At 38.0% G+C, this 19,850-nt stretch overlaps 1 protein-coding gene across 11 annotated transcripts in view; it reads left to right on the top strand.

The window, feature by feature from the left end:
• The window catches only part of DMD (dystrophin), a 1,937,833-nt gene that overhangs the window by 1,223,106 nt on the left and 694,877 nt on the right, over positions 1–19,850 (top strand). For all 11 annotated transcript variants that reach the window (XM_073357918.2, XM_073357898.2, XM_073357881.2 and 8 more), the window contains one exon: positions 9,080–9,255. In XM_073357918.2, the coding sequence (XP_073214019.2) occupies positions 9,080–9,255 (176 nt within the window). The remainder of the gene's footprint in view (positions 1–9,079; positions 9,256–19,850) is intronic.

Genomic DNA, 19,850 nt, shown 5'->3' with positions numbered 1-19,850 from the left:
TTAGTTGTGCTGCTGCAGAAGGCATAAGGATGCGTTTGCTCCAGCCCCCAGCATGGGTGTAAAGAATCACAGCAATATGGTTAAGGACATTAGGGAACAATTTCTGTTCACTTTGTATCTAAACAGTTTTTGTTTTTTTAAATGGACTCCTCTCTAGAGAGCGGAACAAATGTTGCACCCAACTTCAAGCATGATCTACTTTTCTCTTAGGTTATGGAATCTGGACAGAGGGATCAGAGTTTGCTCACCTCATCTTAATTTGGAGTGGAAATAACTAATCTTTCCACTAACACAGCACTTGAGGAAAAACATCTCTGGAAGATTTGTCATGTGAGCTATTGGTTTAAGTTGTGGTATAAAATCCAGAAGGTCAGAGGAGTTCTTTCTCGCCATCATTAAAATATATACCCTCTCAGTTGTGCATCTTCTGCACAACACAGCAACTCTTCCGTCCCAAGCAGGGACTATAATTTTGATTCCAGAGCTACCTTTTTCCCTCCACTTTTTATAATACAGGACTGATGCATAATGTGGGTTCCCTTGGCTAATTCCCTAGCTATAGAACTAGCTATGGAAATCATTTAATAGCTGCAGAGTACTAATTTGTGAGGGAACTTGTCATTTAAAAGACTGCTAAATTATGTTATTAGAAGAGCTCAGTGACATTATTTAAAGGCATTCTTAATTAGCATTTTGCTCTACAATAATATTCAGTTTGTGAACAACAAGTGGTTATTACTGTCACTGATTTTCTATCCATTTTAGGAAAATGTGCTGCAAAATTCATTTAGAGTTTCTACTAAAATCACTCCTAAAATGCTTTGGAATTCAAGAAGTAGTATTTCTCTGTACAGGTTCAAGTTTATGTGATTCCAAATGAACAACCCTGGCACATGTATTAAAGACCTTTTTCTTCTTTTTTGAAGCTGTCTGGTTTCTCATGTCCACATGGAGCAGATATATAAACAGCTACAAATGCTATGGGTTTTTATCTGGAAAATAAAATGGTGAAAGTGAGTCATCCTGCCATATATGTGCTCTGTGTTCTCCTCAAAAACAGACCTGTCATTTGTGTGGCTTCTCCCACATAAGGCTCCACTGATCCATAATTCAAAGGTCATATTAAAACTTGATTCTTAAGGTGAAATACAGAGTATATGTGCAAAAACTGGATAGCCATTTTAAGATAGCTAATAATAATGTGCAAAAACTGGATAGCCAATAATATCCAAGTATTATCCAGATCAAGTTGCATAGAAAGGACCATTCCTGTGGTACCAAAACATTATTTGCATTTAGTCAGGTTATCTCACTGGTGTTGGCATGTTGGTAGTTGGCGTATTGGTATTCACAACAACAAATTATTTTCCTGAAAATAATTGCTTGAGGTTGTATGAGCTACAGTTTCACTAACATACAGCCTTATTGCCATTGAAAGAGGGAGAAAAAGAATCTCTGGTGCATTAAAAACAAAAAAGCTTTTCTCAGTCTCAGATCTTGCAGTTTCTGTTGTGATGGTGGGTATCTTAAAATCTTAAAAGTTCCAAGTTTCACTACTGTTAGAGAGAGCCCAAAGTGTTCTGAGTCACATCTGGCCAGGAAAAACTTTGAGTCTACATGATTAAGGTAGCTGGCCAGGATCCACTAGAAAAGAATATTCAGTTTTATAGATTTAACCCTGTTCTATTAAATATTACCCAAATATGAAACTATGGTGTGTGATAACAGAGAAGAAACTGGAATGGTTGTTAGAATTTGAGGACAGTAAATTATTAGGTGCTCTCTGGTTAGACATAGGGGGCTCTTTGGGGGCTGAGAGAGAAAGGGTTAGAGCTGGGAATGTGAGGGCAAAGGAACAGGATTTAACTCACTTTGTAGGAAGTAGGGTGAGGGAGAAAGGATGCCTCATACCTGGGATAAAATTAGGATACCTGCAAGATTTGTTTCAAGATTTAACTGAAGCTGCAAACATTGTGATTCGTGGTAATGGGAAAAAATCAGACTTGCTGTCTGAGTTTGTAGCTAAATTACCACTCTTATCACAGATATCTAAATAGCTCCCTGTTCAGAGGGAACTTACTTTTTTTCCATGAAAACATTTAGCCCATCTCAAGTGGCCAACCTCTTAAAAATATGAAGACTATTTGTGGGCTAGAATGTTGCACACACACTGACACCTAAATCTGTAAGGCTGTCATTGACTGTTGTGTAACCCAGTGGTGAATACGTATTACAGTTTCCTCTCTTTGCTGACCCACAGAGGATGTGAGATTTTACAACTACCAGTTACAGCATGTTGACTCTGTAACTTAAGCTGTAGCTGCTCATGTGTTTAGCTCTCAAGGTTCCCTTGTTCAATATGTGGTGTGTTGGCTAAGAAAACCGCTGTCATAATTGCTTACAGGTGGAGCGGTTTGAAAACATAATTACCTCTTGTTTAGGGAGCTGCTCATTTTAAAGACAAAGGTATTTTTCGCTTTTTTTTCTTTTGACTATCTTCCTGGTAAAGTGAGCTCAGTTTAGATGAGGAAATGCAGCAAGTAAATTAGGGTTTCATACAATGAAACTTCCCTGAGCTAGAGAGCTTGTAATACTTTAAGTATTTTATCATAATGAATTTATTTGGTATTCTCTTTAATAGCAGTATCATCATAGTGACTGTATTGAGTACTGATGGAGAGGAATATTTACTTGCATAGAAGTTTCATTTTAATCTGATGTTAGGAAAATATATCATTAAAATAAACTGCTTCTGTGCACTGATTTCAGATATCTAAATAACAAGATAACTTTATTTGAACATGGAGACCTTAATTCTGTGTGTCTCTCTCTCTCTTTCTTTTTTTTTTTTTTTTTTCATGTACTGTAGTCTCTAGGGTAGTTTCCAGAGGCAGACAACTTGCCTAAATATGTTTTCATCAACAACAGATAAGTCTTTTTCTATGTGGCTGTCCCACTCAATCTTCAGTTGCCAGGTCTCCTTTACTACCGTTTATTGCTCTCTTGCTCATTGCTAGAATTAAACAGGGCTGGTGGAAAGTATGAAACAAGGAGCTGTTGAAACATGGGTTTTAAAATAATTTATATGTGTACATAGGACCAGATTATGATTGCCTTACTCATGTTGAATATGACCTTATTCTGCAAGTAGTCCTAGTGAAATTAATGTGACAACTTGTGCAGTAAGATACTGTTTTGAAGAGAGTAAGCAAAGGTGACGCATGGGGGGACATGGGGAGGGCGCTGTCATGTCCGTCTCCTTCCCCCCCCTCCCGCACTCCCCGATTTGTGGCTTGGCTTGTAGGAAGCAAGCTCATACTGACTGAGCATGCTCAGTGACATTGCTGAAGCTGGCTGCCCTCACTCTTCCCCCCCCGTGGCGCCCCCAATTATCAGCAGGCACAGATTGTCTCTGAGAGTAGAATCTGATTTATACTGAACATTTTCATACGCATTCATCTGGCTGACCGGAAATTTCCAGCACTGGAGGGATAAGGAGATATCTCAACCTTGCATTATTTTTGATGAAAATTACTTGAACTAGACATTTTTATTATTTTTGTCTAAGAATGCAACCTCTGAGCCACCTTACAGTGAATAACAATGTTTGAAAACAAATGTACTTTGGAATAATTAAGTAACAGGATAGATGAAGATGTATATGGTTTTTCTGCTGTTCAAGTTCTTAAATGTGTCCACTGCTAGGATTGCCAGGCGTCCAGTTTTTGACCAGAATGCCCAGTCAAAAAGGGACCTTGGTGGCTCTGGTTGGCACTGCCGACCGGGCCGTTAAAAGTCTGGTTGCGCAGTGGGAGCCCAGAGCTAAGGCAGGCTCCCTGGCTCCACATGGCTCTGGGAAGCGGCTGGCAGGTCCTTGCAGCCCCGGGTGCATGGGCGACCAAGGAGGCTGTGCAGACTGCCCCTGCCCCTAGTGCGATTTGAAATTTGACAACCCTATCCGCTGCCATAGTGCCTGAACTTCACTATTAACACTTGAGAGTTCAGCAGAAAACAAAATTCTGATCCCGAATTCAAATGCAAGTATGAGTAAGAAAGGAATTGCTTTTTAATAATTTTATCTTAAAATATATTAATATTATATTGATGATCTGACCCTTCTTTCTAGCATTTGGATCTTATATATATTTTAGTACAAACGTTTTGCAATTTGTATTTAAAATGAAACAGTTTTGGAAATGAGTGTTCGTAGTAGCAAGGTGGTGATAGGAAGGTTGGTTGTCCAGAGTGTAAAATGAAATGTGGAAGTAGGCAGTGCAGTGGACATAGGGGTTGGGGTGTTGGGCCTATCTGTCAACACTTTTATTGGGCAAGACACAGTTAGTACCAATTTCCTTCTTGGGCTGCAGGGTGAGAGATTTCTGTACAAAACAAATCATGCTTAGGAGAGAATGTAAGAGGTACAGGAGCAGTTATAGCCTCTTCTGTTATTTCTCAGTATCTTCCAACTCCTTTTGCCCTTCAGCTTTCTTCTTTCTCCTTGTTTTTCTTTTCCCTTCATTCCCCTTTTTAGTCATTTTTCCTTCTATCAGTTTGGTTCCCCATTCTTTTTATCCTCCCCATCCCCTTGCTCTCCTATCATCTTCTTTCTCCTTTTGTTTCTTCAGTTATACTTTTCCCTATTCCTCTCCCATTCTTTCTCCCCCTTCTTTCATCTTTAGGACTGTTAATGCCTTTGCTTCTTTTAAAACATTCTTACTATAGTTACTACTGGTCCACTGGTGGTTCTGCTTTACGGGCTCTTCCATAGGCTATTCCATAGGCAGCACTTTTTTGACAGGAGGCAACTACTTTCTGAAGTGTCAATTCAGCAAAGCAGACTAATGAACTAGCATCAGCAAAGAAAAAACTGCAGTGAGGATATTTTAAAAGCAGAGTCTTTTGAAGGTAGAAGTGAATGGGAAAGAAGACAAGGCATTTGCAAGAATCACTACCTCCCCACTTCACCATAAATAAAATTAAGGACATTGCTTGCAAAAACAGGATGGCAGCACTGTTTCCCATACAACTTAAGTCTTCAAAGGGACCCTTGTTTGACATCTCATCAAACTTTACCCTTTGCGATACAGTATTTGATGATGCTGATCATCCTCAAGCCAAGTTCTCAGAAATGAATGATGAGATAAAATAATTGCATCTATCTTCATAGTCTTAAACACTGTGCATTTATTTTTGCTTCATATTCTGATAAGTTTTTTCTCTCTGCCATTCCATTTTCATTCTCAGTAACTGATTATAATTTATGTTTAAGACGGTCTTTACAATAGAAAAATGTGTGATAAATATGTTCTTACTTATTTCTTTGGCAGAAGACCCATAAATCAGCAATGAAAATAAGATTTCAGAGGCTTTATATTAAGAAAGCCTTCACCTATTTAGCACCTATGAAGTGCTTGAGTGGCTGGTAGGGAGCTGACACCCAGCTACCACAAGAAGACTACCTCTTGCTGGAGGCAGGGGGTAAGAAGGTGACTTGCAGTCCTGGGTACCCCGAGAACTGTCACTGTGTCCAAATAACATTCTTGGAGAATAAAGTCCTTTGTTTCCCCACAGATGTTACCACATGGATAGTGGCTATGAAAGCTTCCTGAGCTCCTGTCTATGCTTAAGATGCTACAGTGACACAGATGTGCCGCTGTAGCATTCAGTGTGGACACTACCTATGCCCATTGCTGTAGTTAATCCATCTCGCTAAGAGGCTGTCAAGGTTCCTCCCCAACTCTGAACTCTAGGGTACAGATGTGGGGACCTGCATGAAAAACCTCCTAAGCTTATCTTTACCAGCTTAGGTCAAAACTTCCCCAAGGTACAAAATATTCCACCCGTTGTCCTTGAACTGGCCGCTACCACCACCAAACTAATACTGGTTACTGGGGAAGAGCTGTTTGGAAACATCTTCCCCCCAAAATACTTCCCAAAACCTTGCACCCCACTTCCTGGACAAGGTTTGGTAAAAAGCCTCACCAATTTGCCTAGGTGACTACAGACCCAGACCCTTGGATCTTAAGAACAATGAACAATCCTCCCAACACTTGCACCCCCCCTTTCCTGGGAAATGTTGGATAAAAAGCCTCACCAATTTGCATAGGTGACCACAGACCCAAACCCTTGGATCTGAGAACAATGAAAAAGCATTCAGTTTTCTTACAAGAAGACTTTTAATAAAAATAGAAGTAAATAGAAATAAAGAAATCCCCCCTGTAAAATCAGGATGGTAGATATCTTACAGGGTAATTAGATTCAAAAACATAGAGAACCCCTCTAGGCAAAACCTTAAGTTACAAAAAAGATACACAGACAGAAATAGTTATTCTATTCAGCACAATTCTTTTCTCAGCCATTTAAAGAAATCATAATCTAACACATACCTAGCTAGATTACTTACTAAAAGTTCTAAGACTCCATTCCTGTTCTGTCCCTGGCAGAAACCAGCATACAGACAGACACAGACCCTTTGTTTCTCTCCCTCCTCCCAGCTTTTGAAAGTATCTTGTCTCCTCATTGGTCATTTTGGTCAGGTGCCAGCGAGGTTACCTTTAGCTTCTTAACCCTTTACAGGTGAGAGGAGCTTTCCCCTGGCCAGGAGGGATTTCAAAGGGGTTTACCCTTCCCTTTATATTTATGACAGAGGCATTGACCTAGTGCTGTCTACACAGGGACTTAGGTCAGCTTAGCAGTACTGCTCAGGGATGTGAATTTTTCACACCTCTGACTGTCATAGTTAATTAAACTGACCTAATTTTCTAGAGTAGACCAGACTTCAGGCTGTCACACTGTTGTGCCTCATTCCTGTTCTGGAGGCTCCACCTCCAGGAGACACCCACACAGGCTTCATTTGGTTCCAGGAGAAAGAAAACTCTTAACTCCTCTAAAGATTGCACACACACACCCTCCTCATAGGTGCTTATCCTCCTAGTGGACTTGAGGAGGAGGGCTCTGTATCTGATCGGTTGGACAGAAAGGAGCAGTATATGCCTTATGCTCAGTGGCTCCCATACGGTTAAGTAGGGAGGGCTTATAAGCCCTCCCCCCGGCCTGGGGCACCATTCTGTGCCGGGAAAAAAGTCCCCCCTTCCCTTCTTTGGGATTAGAATGGGGTTGAGTTTTAGGGCCTTGCTGTAGGTATCATGCTAGTTGCCCTTTAGGGACTGTGAAGGAATCTTTCCCACATTGCCTGATTCGTTGGGACAGGATGGGTTTTTTTCACCTTTCTTTCAGCAGCCCAGGGGGACCTGGTGAGTAGGTTAGGTTGTAAAATTCACATTGTCCCAACTTGGTTGGTGCCCAATTCAGGTACTCAATCAACAGGAGATCTGTTTCCCTAATAAACTGGAATTGATAGCAGAATTAGGGGAAGGCATCTCCTAAAGAGGGTGGGGTATGGCAGTGAGCTTCCTAATATCTGGAACAGTGAGGAGACAACCCCCTTTCCCCCGCCTTCAAGGGAGACGTTCCTAATGTTGGAAGCAGGAGTGCTGCAACAAAGACCGGAGAGAGCAGTTCAGGAGCGGGAAAACAAGAGTATATATAGCATTGGTCCAAAAAAGGATTTGCTAATTTGTCAGTTTTCTGCTACAAGAGAATATAAATATTCAGAATTTTAAATTGAAATACAGTAGAACACCTTTTCACAAACTAATTTGGGATTAAGGATTTCAAACTCTAAAAAAGTTTGTTAAATCCAACACCTCAACATTATTTTAGGTATTGTGTTTAAGTTGTAGTATGGTGCAGTGCATTGCATCACTTTTTTCTCTTGTCCTTCAAATCACAGCAAAGCAATTTCCAGTGCGCTGAAGGCATTGGAATGTGAAGAGATGTTGACTTGTTCTTCATCAACATCACTGTCGTTATGTGGGTTGTTTTTTTTTCTTTTCTTTTTTTCCCCCTCCTGCCAGGAACAATGGTTCATATAACCAATATCATAAAATCAGGGTTCTACTGTACACTGTTTTGTACCTGGACTCTATTATTTTGTAGAGGTTGGGAGCCCCATAAAAAAACAAAAAACAAAGGTAGAGTTCAAAACAAGTTCCTTCTTTCAGTTTGAGTTTATTTTAGCAGTAAAAAGTTTAACATCTCCATTTCACAGTTACATGCTTATAAATTCTGAGAGTTATAGAAGAAAAGGTCAGTCTTGTTCCATGAATAAATAAAGATACAAAATTAATTTGATCTTTTTACCGATAAAAAATTACATTCCCTAACTATATACATGGCTCTAATGGTCCCTTTTCATATCTGGTTTAATGGCTGTGTAGTGTGGAAGTTTGTTACATTTCAAGATTGTTACTGCTAATGATGAATTAAGATAACAAATGGAAAACTGGAATTCCAGTAATGAAAGAGATATAGGAAATTAATCGGAGTGCCTTTAGTGAAGAGTAGAAAACTGCCCATCAGCAATGTTTGGTTGTATTTTCAGTAGTTCTGCAGTTCACAGTATGTAGACAGAAGTGAGATAAGTAAGGATTTTATCAGAAGTTTATTTTTTCTCAGAAGTGTAGGGTAGTTGATTATCAAGCCTCTCACAACTAGGAGTGGATCTATTCCAGAGAGGGATTTGGAAAAGTACTTCAGATGTATAAATTAGCAGTCTCCTTGTTTCTGTCAATGTACCTTTTCACTACTTTTATTGACAGTTAATGGAAAACCAAAATACTTTGTTTGCTTTCACATTTTACAACATTTTGTACACTATTATATATGGTACATCTCTGTGGGGACACTATTGAATTTATTCAAGAGGATTTCCCACTAATGGATCTGTAGAACATTATAACATTCTCTAGCAGGCTAGAATATCTCCTCCCCCCACCAAAAAAAAAAAAAAAGAGACAGAAGCTGAGCTGAAAAGGTGCTTGTTACAAAAACATAAAAGCTGCCTTTCTGTCTTATCGCCTTTTGAATGTATTGCATTTGGGATTCAGAGTAGAGAAAAACTTTCCCACAGAGCTCTTGCTACCAGACCTGTAGTTGGTAAAGCATTTTTGATCCATGCTTGAATAAAAGGATATGATTCTTCATTTTTGACATTTAAAAATATATATATATTTTACAGGAGCTCCATGATGGCATCGGACGACAGCAAACTGTTATCAGAACATTAAATATAACTGCTGAAGAAATTATTGAGCAGTCATCAACAGCAGATGCTAATGTTCTTAGGGAAAAGCTGGGTAGCCTGAATTTTCGGTGGGAGGAAGTCTGCAGGCAGCTGGCAGAGAGAAGAAAGAGGTAGGTTAAGAACATGGATGTTCTGAAATCATTTCTGGTTATTTCAGATTTTCTTTTGACAATAACATTGCAAGGAACCCATTGGACTGTTCCTTAAATATTAATATTTAACTATCCATGATTAAACACAACATCCTCGTTTACTTGTCCAATTCTTTGTTTCTACCCGGTCTCTTACACCCCTCTCCCGCCCCACATAAATAAATGTCCTCATACTTCCCACTGCTAATGTTTTAAAAAACACCATAAATATGATATTGTTTTTAGAAAAGCTGAACAACAGAATGATGTTTTTCATAGGTAATTTACACCTGAGCTCACATTTTAACAAACATTTTAAAGTAACTTTTTACCTGATAATGTATCATTAAAATTGTATATTAAAAAAGGTTTCTGTAACTGTGGCACTAATGGCATTTTAGGAAATCATTTTAACAATATTATTTACTTTTCACCATGTATGATATGTGTTTACTTTGGGCATTTCGCTCCGCTTCGATAAAGAGAATGGATTAGTCAGTTTAACTGTCATTTATAGGCTGTGTACAGTCAGTTTTTCATTCTCCTGCACTAACATGATGCTGCAGTATTTGAGTTCCAAATATTACAGGGAGAGTGTTTTTCCTTTTACAAGAAAGGATTTACTTTGAATTAAAAAAAATTACAAACATTTCTATTGATATTGGGTTTTATAAAAGCTTGTTCTTTTTTTCTAAACTTAAATGTAGGACCGAAATTGACCTACCAGAGCTTCTTTCAAATACAGTAGTTTTGTTGCCAACCTTCATTCATATGCTTTTTCAGAAATGAGTATCTCATGAATAAGGTATAATAGTGAATACAGTATTTAGGAGGAAGACCAATAGTGTGCAACAGTTTGTTCACCTCTTTAAATGTCTCGTTGTTACCCTAAGGACTACCCTTTTTCAGTTTAGAATTGTGGAGAGGGAGGAACTGTAAAGATGTTCACATCCAAAAGGGAGTGAGGTGGGAATCCTGAAAGGTTATTGTTGACTTTAATTATCATTAAACTCTCCCTTGGAATGTATTAAAAGATGAGAATGCCAAGAGTAGACTGCTGCAGTTGGATGGCTTTAAATGGTTCTTTCTGTTGTGTTTCCAGGTGTTGATGCTAATGTTTCTTGTTACACCAGGGAGAGCTTGGCCTTTATTTATCACACTAAAAACTATTCTTTTGCACCACTGAAACCCAGCTGTATTTCCAAACCCTTGCCTCTTATGTAAGTGCTAACACGAAGGAAACAATAATGTCATGTTACTAGCTCTGTATGCTGCTGCTGCAGCACGTAAAAGGAGGTTTGGGGATTTAGCGTTGACCAAGAATGTGAATTCTGTCCCAGTTCTGGTCAGCGGTAGTACAGCACTTGCATCTCCATCTTTTTTATTTCATAGCTACAAATGTGTGTATCTGAATGCCACTTTGGCTTCAGGCTCTCTCTGTGGTGCACTGCATTATTGAATTTCCTTGCACATTCTCTCTAGTAAAGAAGAATAAGACCAACAATCTGCTAATTGAGAATAACACAGTCCTATTCCCTAAATGAGCTACATTGCATTAACCAGAAAAAGCAGCAGTACACTTGTTCTAGCTTTGATGTGTTTTGTTTTGTTTTTTTCTAGCTAACCAGTTGGGTATTTTAAGTACAAATAATCCTAGTGAACTAAACAGGAAAAAAGGCATTGGCATATAGTGAGAAAAGATAGTACTGTCTCAAACTGGTAGGAATTCTTGTCCGTTACGGTAATGTCATTAATGACTGTCACAGTTGAAGGGCTAGCTGGATTTTTGTCCCTTTTTTGGTCTCTCTGAGTTTATCCAGCTCACGTCTTGGGCTCCCTGCCCTTACCTGTCCCTGTGTAGGATCCTACTCTAAAACCGGGACCTGGGTCAATCTACCCTGTGTATACCTGCCACTTACCATTCTGTGAGTCTGACTGGGTTTTTGGCACCTGCATTTCCTCCCTTCAGAGACAAATGACCAGTGATAAATTGACCAACAGCCTTCTTAAAGCAAAATATCTCTGTTCAGGGGTTAGAACAAAGCATTAGATGAAAAAAAAAAAGATTAAAAAAAATGGATCACAGATCTATCTTACCTAAAGTACTATATCCCAGGATCCTTCCGGCACCCCTGCCGGTTCCTGTGTTTTGGATATGACTACTCTGTGGATACGAGGTGTAATTCCCAGTTTAAGTAGACATACATGCTGTAGCTTCGCTCAAGCTACTGCACTCAAAATAGCAATCTGGCTGCAGCAGCATAAATGGTGGCTTAGACTACCAATGTGAGTATGTATTTAGGATCTCAGATGGGTTGTATTTGGGCAGCTAGCCATTCTGCTACTTCTAGCAGGATGGCTTGAGCATAGCTAGTGTGTATGTGTATCTACCCGAGCTGGGCATTACCTCCCAGCTGCAGTGTAGACATACCCTTTGAGTGTGTCTCAATCTGCACCCTCAAGACAGTCTTTTCAAACCTTGTAAGTGTTCTTTATTCTACAGGAGTTTTCCCCATGTGCTGTTGGGTTTTGGTCCTTCGTGGTCAAATCTGTTCTTTATGCTGGCTTGAGGAACAAGAGAGTCATTAGAGCTAATTGTTCAGGCATTGTCCCTTAACCATCTAAAGTGGAAGCTGTTAGCAGACCATCTTGAGCCACCTCCTCCTTCCTGCCTGATCCATCCCAGACAGTCCTCTTTTGAGAAGCACTTAACCCAAAATATGCATACATTGCAATGGCAGGCCAATGCACAATGTTAACAAATATGTAAGAGCATTCACATATTTGTCATGATGACATAATAATGTGTGTGTTCTGCAATTTCACTTCAGTTCTCAGAATATAGAGTATCCTTTAATTAAAAAAAAAAACCCTTGTTTAATTGCTTAGACATAGTATAAACTAAGGCTTGGTCTACACCTAAAAGTTAGGTCAACATAGCTATAGTGCTCAGGGGTGTGAAAAATTCACATTCCTGAGCATTGTAGTTAAGCTGACCACACCCCCAGTATAGACACAACTAGGTGTATGGAAGAATTCTTCTATCAGCCTAGCTACTGCTGCCTGGGGAGATGTGACAGATATGGCAATTTCCTTTAATAACATGTGAGAGGGTAACAACACCCCCTGCAGGAACTAAGTGGAGGTGATTAATAAAATTCACTCAGGTTGTAACACCTCCAGAGAGGTATCACCTGCTGGGGGGGTCTGCATATACTGGGTCCAGCTGGATTCTGTAAAGAACCAAGAGAAACAAAGAAAGGACTTTGGTATAAATAGCCTGAGTTTAAATTGACTCAGAGCCTTCGTTCTAGTCCAGCAAATGGATAGGACCTTCTGCCCAAGGGGAAGGACCCAATCCTTAGGGAAGGGTTGGAAGGACTGACACCAACCAGCGCTTTTGTGCAGAAGAGAGAAGGGAGTAATCTGTGGTAAGCTTATTAGCATGCATATAATTTTTTTATTGTCTTTAATATGTTGTTTCTATAAAGTTTCTACCTTAAGAATAAATGTGCTTTCTTAGAAAGAGCTGTGTGGTAACTTAAAACAGTGAATAATTACCCTGTTCACAGCTTTCAAAGAGAAAGCAAAGCCGAGAGATTGGCTGCTTAGACAGTTGGACTTTTCCGTGGAATTCACAGCGTAGGCAGGAAACTTGCTGGCTGGAAATACCCTGGTCAAGAGGGGGAGAGATGAAGGTATCTGCCTAAGATGGGAGGCAACGGGGGAGCTGGAAGCCTTTGAGTTGGTACCATTGCCAGGCCATGAGGAGGGAATATGGCTGCAGTTGCCCTGAACTGTGACAACCTACAATATGAGAAAAACCCTTTCTGTCACTATAGGAGGCATCTGCATTATAGCACCACAGCAGGATAGCTACAGCGCAGTAGCTGTGCCACTGTAGTGCCCATAGTGTAGACATGGCCTAAGAATGTCTGTGTGTATTAAAACATTGCAAAGTTTATTATTCAGTGTTGTAAAAATTTCATTTTCAAAAGACAGAAAGACCCAAAACCCCAACAACAACAAAAAATTGCACCCAAACTCAATATGTTTTTCTGTTGCTTTTTTGGAATGTCTGTCTCTCTACGAAGTATGAACGTAATTGAAAGTTTATTTAGTATTTAAATTTTTGTCTTCAAATGAAAGCTTCTTAACAGTCAAAAGGGTGATGAAAACATTGAGATTTTTGTTAAGCATATATTAACCTCTCTATGGTTGGATTGAAAAAGCGATAAACTCTGCCTAGCAGATTGCGGATTCAGTTACATTCTTATTGGTTAAAAACTGCAAAACTTTTTGTTTTGAAGAGCGTGTATGCCTTTTTAATGTTTGTGGCATACCTATACTTATCCAATGAATCAGAGAGTACGTGTGTAATATTTAATTTCAGAATCAGTCTTATAGTTGGATGATCGGAAAAGGAGGATTGATGACCCAGCATCATCAAGTATACTTGATGGAAAATAGAATTTCTAGCTGTTTCAAAAGTAATCAGTTTATATTTTTAATTGCTAGATTTTGACTTTAAAAAAACCCTGCCACTGACAACAAAAAAATTGTTCTATTGAGCTGAAGAACATTTCTTATTATTTTAATTCCAAACGATTTGCACTTGGAACAAGCTTAAACCTGCTTGGTATCTATTTTGAGCTCAAGTTAGTTTGAAATATCTATGCAAAGAATTGCACAGCAACTAACTCTATTTAGCAGGGTGCTTTTGAATATATAAAGTGTTTGGTTTCCTGGGGTATACAAACAAAAGCTTTTATGCTCTAACTCTAAAATTATATATGGTTATTATAAATTAACTGTTCTATTTTTCATATTTTTATACTCAACTTTCATTATAGTATCGCTTTAGCTACAATACGTTAGCTACCTTTCATTAGTCTTTCACCTGAGCTCTCAATATATTGAAACCTGTTATTAACTTCTCTTTAAAAATCAAAAGTTGGCTCATAGACGACGCAGTTGCAGTACAGCTAACTTACTGTGGTTTTTTAGTATTTCTTTTACCTCCCAGAAAAAAATGATGTATACATATTTAATTTTATTTTCTTTGTTTATGACTGTTGGGCAAATATGCAGTGATAAGCATGCACAGATTTCTTAGAGTAATTAATTAGAAAAGAAATCTCACTGATTTAAATTTGAAATGCATATGCATATAGTACTGTAGCTAAACTTGCCATTATTTACTGGTCATGATTGGCTTCTCCAGGGTATATGTGATATTTTGTAGTTTAATTATTTTGTTTAAAGGTTCTTACTCAAATTAGAGAGAGATTATATTTGCATATTGTTTAGAAAAAGAGAGGGGAGAGGGAATTCCTTGATCTTTCAGTAAATATTTTCCCTAAACTTTCATATTACTGTTATGATGGTTCATCAAATGCTCAAGAAAATTTCACCAAAAAAATAACAAGTATCAAGGAATCTAATGCCCCCTTTCTCTACTCCCAGAAATCCCTGTAGCAGCAAATGCTAGATACATAATAAACAGTTGGTTTAGAAAATAGAGCCAACACTAGAATAGCATTGGGAATGCAAAGATAGTGATGAGTCACCAGCACAAGTCCAGAGCTGCTATTCTCTTCTGGCTACAGATTTCCACAAAAATATTCATGAACACTCTATGTGTAGGTAGAACCTTTAAGTACTTGATGCTGTTCACAATGAATTTCCATCTCACCATGAAACTGGTACCAAGTTAGTGAATGATGCAGAAAGTTGGAGATGTAATATGTTTTTATTTTTAACAAAGCATTTGATACTGTTTCTCAAAACAGTAACTGAAAAATAAATACACATATAATTGGAAAAGAATATTAATGTGTATAAAAAAAAACCTGACAAAAAGACAATGATATCAGGACAATGACAGCCAGCAGTGTGTGGAAGGTACATAGAATGGTACCACTAGAGATTGGATTTCATCCAGTTTTAATTTCTTTATTCATAAAGGATAAGGGAGCACATTCATAGAAGAGGGAGCACATGAATTATATTTGCCTATGATTTTAAAGTGGGTAAATGTTTCAAATCTACATGCAGTCAGTGAAATAATACCAAGGGCCCTATGTGATTTAAAAACATGAAGAGAAAGAAACAAAATGAGATTTAATTTGGACAATTCCAGGTAATATAGCTGAGATAAACCCAGAAATGGGTAAAGTCGTAGAAGACCAAAGGGTGAGAGTTTATGACAAGAAGCAAGGCTTTTCAATATTATATGGCTACAGAAAGGGTCATAATAATTTTGTACTACAGCTGCAGTGTGGTCATTTTTCAATTACAGGGTAATACTCCCTTCTTATACAAGCGTGGGGTATACATTCATTTCTGGACACGAGTTTACTAGAAACATATTGCCAAATTGAGGGAAGTTAAGAGAAGAGCAATAAAAATGCTGAGGTCTCAAGGAATTTTCTTTTATGAGGAAAAATGTATATACCTTGGTTAAGTTATGAATGGCAGCAGAGGGCAGTTGGGAAGAAATGTGATGAAGTGTACAAATGTATGAATATGTAGTAAAACCAAGGAAGAAGTAGAGAGATTTGTAGACAAAATAGGGAAAAGTTAGGACAAATTTATGCTGAGTAGCAGGGAAAATGTTCCTAACAGAAATGGATTAGGCTAAGGAAGTCTCCCAGTGGAATTGGTGGTATTACAGACTAGATTGGATAAAGCACTTGAAAATGTATTGTAGTGAACAATCCTTCGTTGGCAGGGAGATGGATGCCAGAAACACTTGGGTGCTGTAATAACCTGGTTGGTGACTCAGTAAGCAACACTTTTCGTTTTGAATTGGCTCTGAACTAGTGTCTCTGAATGGTCCTACATGATGCTATACAGCTGGAAGTATTGTTACAGGTGACATTTAAAATCCATGTCTTCGTTGCTAGGAATCATTAAAAATCCCAAAACAAAACCAAGAGTAGAAGTGTTAGCTCCAATGTCTCGGCTAACTTCCAACTCAGGTAATTGCATTCTACCTACCTAATACTCCCTTTGCAGTTTCAAATGGGTACGAAATTCTGTGCATCTCTTGTATAGTTTGGTTGTTGTCTTCCATCACGCAAAGTGGCTACATTTCAGTGGTGAATGAAATAGGCAATGTGTTATCTGTAAAGCCCTTTAAAGACCCTTTGGGAACTAAGGTGGTCTATAAGTGTAAGATAACATTAATATAGAATTACATGCACTTGGTTCTGTCACCCTAAAAGTAATTGCTATAATATACCTGTTCGTTAGTTTAGAAGTCACAAACTTCCATAGAGTTATAACTTCCTGTATGTGATTAGCTGTTCCAGTTAATATAAGGAATGCTTTATGATTAAATTAATGTTTTAGCAGACCAAAGACAAATTTTGAGAAGTTTTGAACACCTGCAAGTCCCATTAATTCCAGTGAACCTACCTATTAAATCGATAACTACTTACTGACCCTGAGTAACATAAATAAAAAGAGCTCATGGAACCTAATTATTTTTTATTTGGATTCTGAAAACTGTGTGTGTATGTATTATGCATAATGTAAATATTCATTAAAGCATTGTTGAAAAACTGATTATGCTGGAAGAATTACATATTGTTTGTACAGATAGTAAAATTGAATCTTTTGATACTTAAATATTTAAAATAGAGCAGCCATGGACAATGTGGAATCAGAAAGTAAAAACATTTCCTTCAGCTTCATGCTTTGGAAAAGTTTTAAACATTAAATAAAAAGGATGTAGCAGACTCCAAAAAAGGTAACCGGGGGTGGAGGATGGGGGGAACTCATGCCAATTGTTGCCTCTGCTATGAGGTTGACATCTCTTAAATATTTTAAGATACACTCAAGTGCAATAGTTGTACTCTCAAGAGGTTTTAATTTTTCCATAGCAAAATGTACATATTTTATCAAAGCATGGTGGATGGTTAAAATGGCAGCATGGTTCAAGAGAGGTGTTTGTCTCATGACTTTCACTACACCTGCTCTGCATCCACTGGGACTCCCCCACTTTAAGGGAATTCCGGGATACAAGGAAATTCCACTCCTTTAATGCCACCTGACAGGAATGCTGCTGTGAATTCTGGTCCTTTCTGTTTTCTTTCTCTTCCATTCAACAAACTAATTGGTTTACTCTGCTATACATGCCACTCACCATTTGCTTAATTTTATGTATTCTCCCCCCCCCCCCCACTACTTTTATCTCCCCATGTTCTTTTCTTCTTCACAGCAGTTTGGCAGTAGTCTAGTGCGTGTTTAATTTCTAGTTAATTATTTCAGAGTAATTTGTTGATAAGTTTAAAACAACCAACCAACAAACAAAAGTTGGCACCTGTGCCCAGTAAATATTTGCATGTGTAGATTTCATATATATAAATCAGAGTATATATGAAACCATATAGACCTATTTCCATATTAGAATTCAGTATCAGTGATGAATAGCACAGAAATTATTGCTCTAGAATTAAAGAGAAAAGGTGGATGAGGATTATACCTTTTATTAGACCAAATTCTTTTGGTGAGAGAGACAAAATAATATCCTGGGACCAGCACAGCATGCTCTAGAATTCTTGTTCTTTGGAAAAGCCAAACATTCAAGATAAAATAGATTTAATTTCAAAATTGTTTTCATGCTCTCAATCTGCTGGTGAATGCTGCTGTTGTTTTTCTATTATTGGAAATAAATTTTGTGAACTAGATGAGATGGCCAATGTGAGTCACATGGGATCAAAGGTTTTCATTAGGCAGCCAGTTACTGGTGGGCTAAAATTTTCTTATATGCTGCCTGTTTAAACTGTGAGAAATGAGTCACAATTCAGTTTCCTAGTGTCCACATCAACCACAAAGAGCACTGAACTGGTGATTTTTTATATCTTGTTCCGAGATAGTATTTTTCTTCTTTAAAGAACTTTCCAAAAATTAAAAATCACAAGATTCCTGGGAGGTAAGTTAGTACTACCCTCAGACAAGGAAACTGAGACAGAGAGGGAAAGGAAATGTCTTCCCCAAAGATATGAATAAAGTTGGAGACAAAGCCTTCAGTGTTTCAGTCATTCTAGTTCTGTGCTCAGACCACATCTTTCCCTAAAGTGTTGAATAAACACAGACATTTTACTCTCTCACACCTACAACTGATCAGCTTAGTCAGGAGAGAAGCATACCGGAGAGTTGGTATGAGAGGAACTTTGCATTGCTATTGTCTGTGTTCTGTAGCTAAATGCAGGATTTTCATCTCTCGCTTTATCATCCTGGCAAATTTCCCGATCATTATATTTATTGTAATTTTAATTAATATTTTTGTTAACTTTCACACTCATTTTGACCATTTTTTTCTTTCTTTGACATTGGAATCAGACATTTGTGACATTATTAGAGTAATTTATTTTGGATCCTCTTTGTTTAAAATATTTGAGAGCGAGGTGGCAAAGAAAGTATTTCACATGCAGAGACTTGCATCTGTCAGATATCACAAGTTAAAATGGGATTGCTATTCAAGTTTAAATGTTATTCAAGATTTGCCAGTTTTCAAATCAAAAAACAATCCCCATTAGTTCCAATATAGCAAAACTAACTTCTGCTTAGTAGAGCAGCAACTTTTGGAAGAGCAGGGCTATGGCAGGTCAGTACTGAACTGCACTGAAAGATCTGTGTAAGGTTTGGAGAACATGCAAAAGCACCCACCAGTGCTACACAGTGTTTGGCCCTTGTCAGAAATAACACTTCTTTTGATAGTGTTCTGCAGTGCTAACTCCAAGCTCACTTGCTGTTTATTGCTCCAAGGTTTAATTTTGGCCTCTGGAGTCTCAAAAATTCCAGTTGTCTACAAGCATATTTCTGTCCCTAAGGCATATGCCACTGACTGGCATTGAATTCCTGTTGACATTTGATTACCTTGCTGATTAAATAATTTGCCCTTCCTAATAAATTGCAAAAGTAAAAAAGTGAAACAAGGTTAAAAGTTACCACCGTCTAATAATGACCATTTCAAATTTTCATTTTGTAAATAGCTATAGAATCTTTGTTTCACTGCAATCTAATTAAATGCTGTACTGTAAAACACAATAGTAAATGTTTTAGCTTCAAGGCAAAGCATAATGTGAGAAATGAAAATTTTACTAATTGAGAATTTTTTTCATTATGAAGTATCTTTTTGTGTGTGCTAGATGGCTGTGATAGTTTCACCTGTTTCATTACAAATCGTTTTGCTCTATTCAGCAATTATAGCAAATGGCAATCATAACACAAAACTACCATTTGAAGGAAAGTAATGCATTCTATGGTTGCAGTATTCTCCTCTAGAAACTGTGTTGCTTGGTGATATTTGATACAGAATATCGTACCAGAAGAAAGTCCATGTTGAGGTCAATATGGGCCTGATCCAAAGCCCAATTAGGTCAGTAGAAGTTCTTCTGTTGACTTGAGTGAGCTTGAGAAAGGAGTCAGAATCACTCGGTGAGGCAAAATAAGGCTTAATTCTGCTGTCAAATATATATTTTCAACTTGTAGCAATGGTTCTGAGCACTTTATGTTTGTATCTGAGTTCAGAATTGGCCCTGTACGATTTAGTGTGAGTAAGT

Source organism: Lepidochelys kempii, chromosome 1, assembly GCF_965140285.1.
Source record: "Lepidochelys kempii isolate rLepKem1 chromosome 1, rLepKem1.hap1, whole genome shotgun sequence".
Classification (NCBI taxonomy): Eukaryota; Metazoa; Chordata; order Testudines; family Cheloniidae; genus Lepidochelys; species Lepidochelys kempii.
The sequence above is the reverse complement of the archived record's forward strand: the minus strand, read 5'-3'. Positions and strand labels throughout refer to the sequence as shown.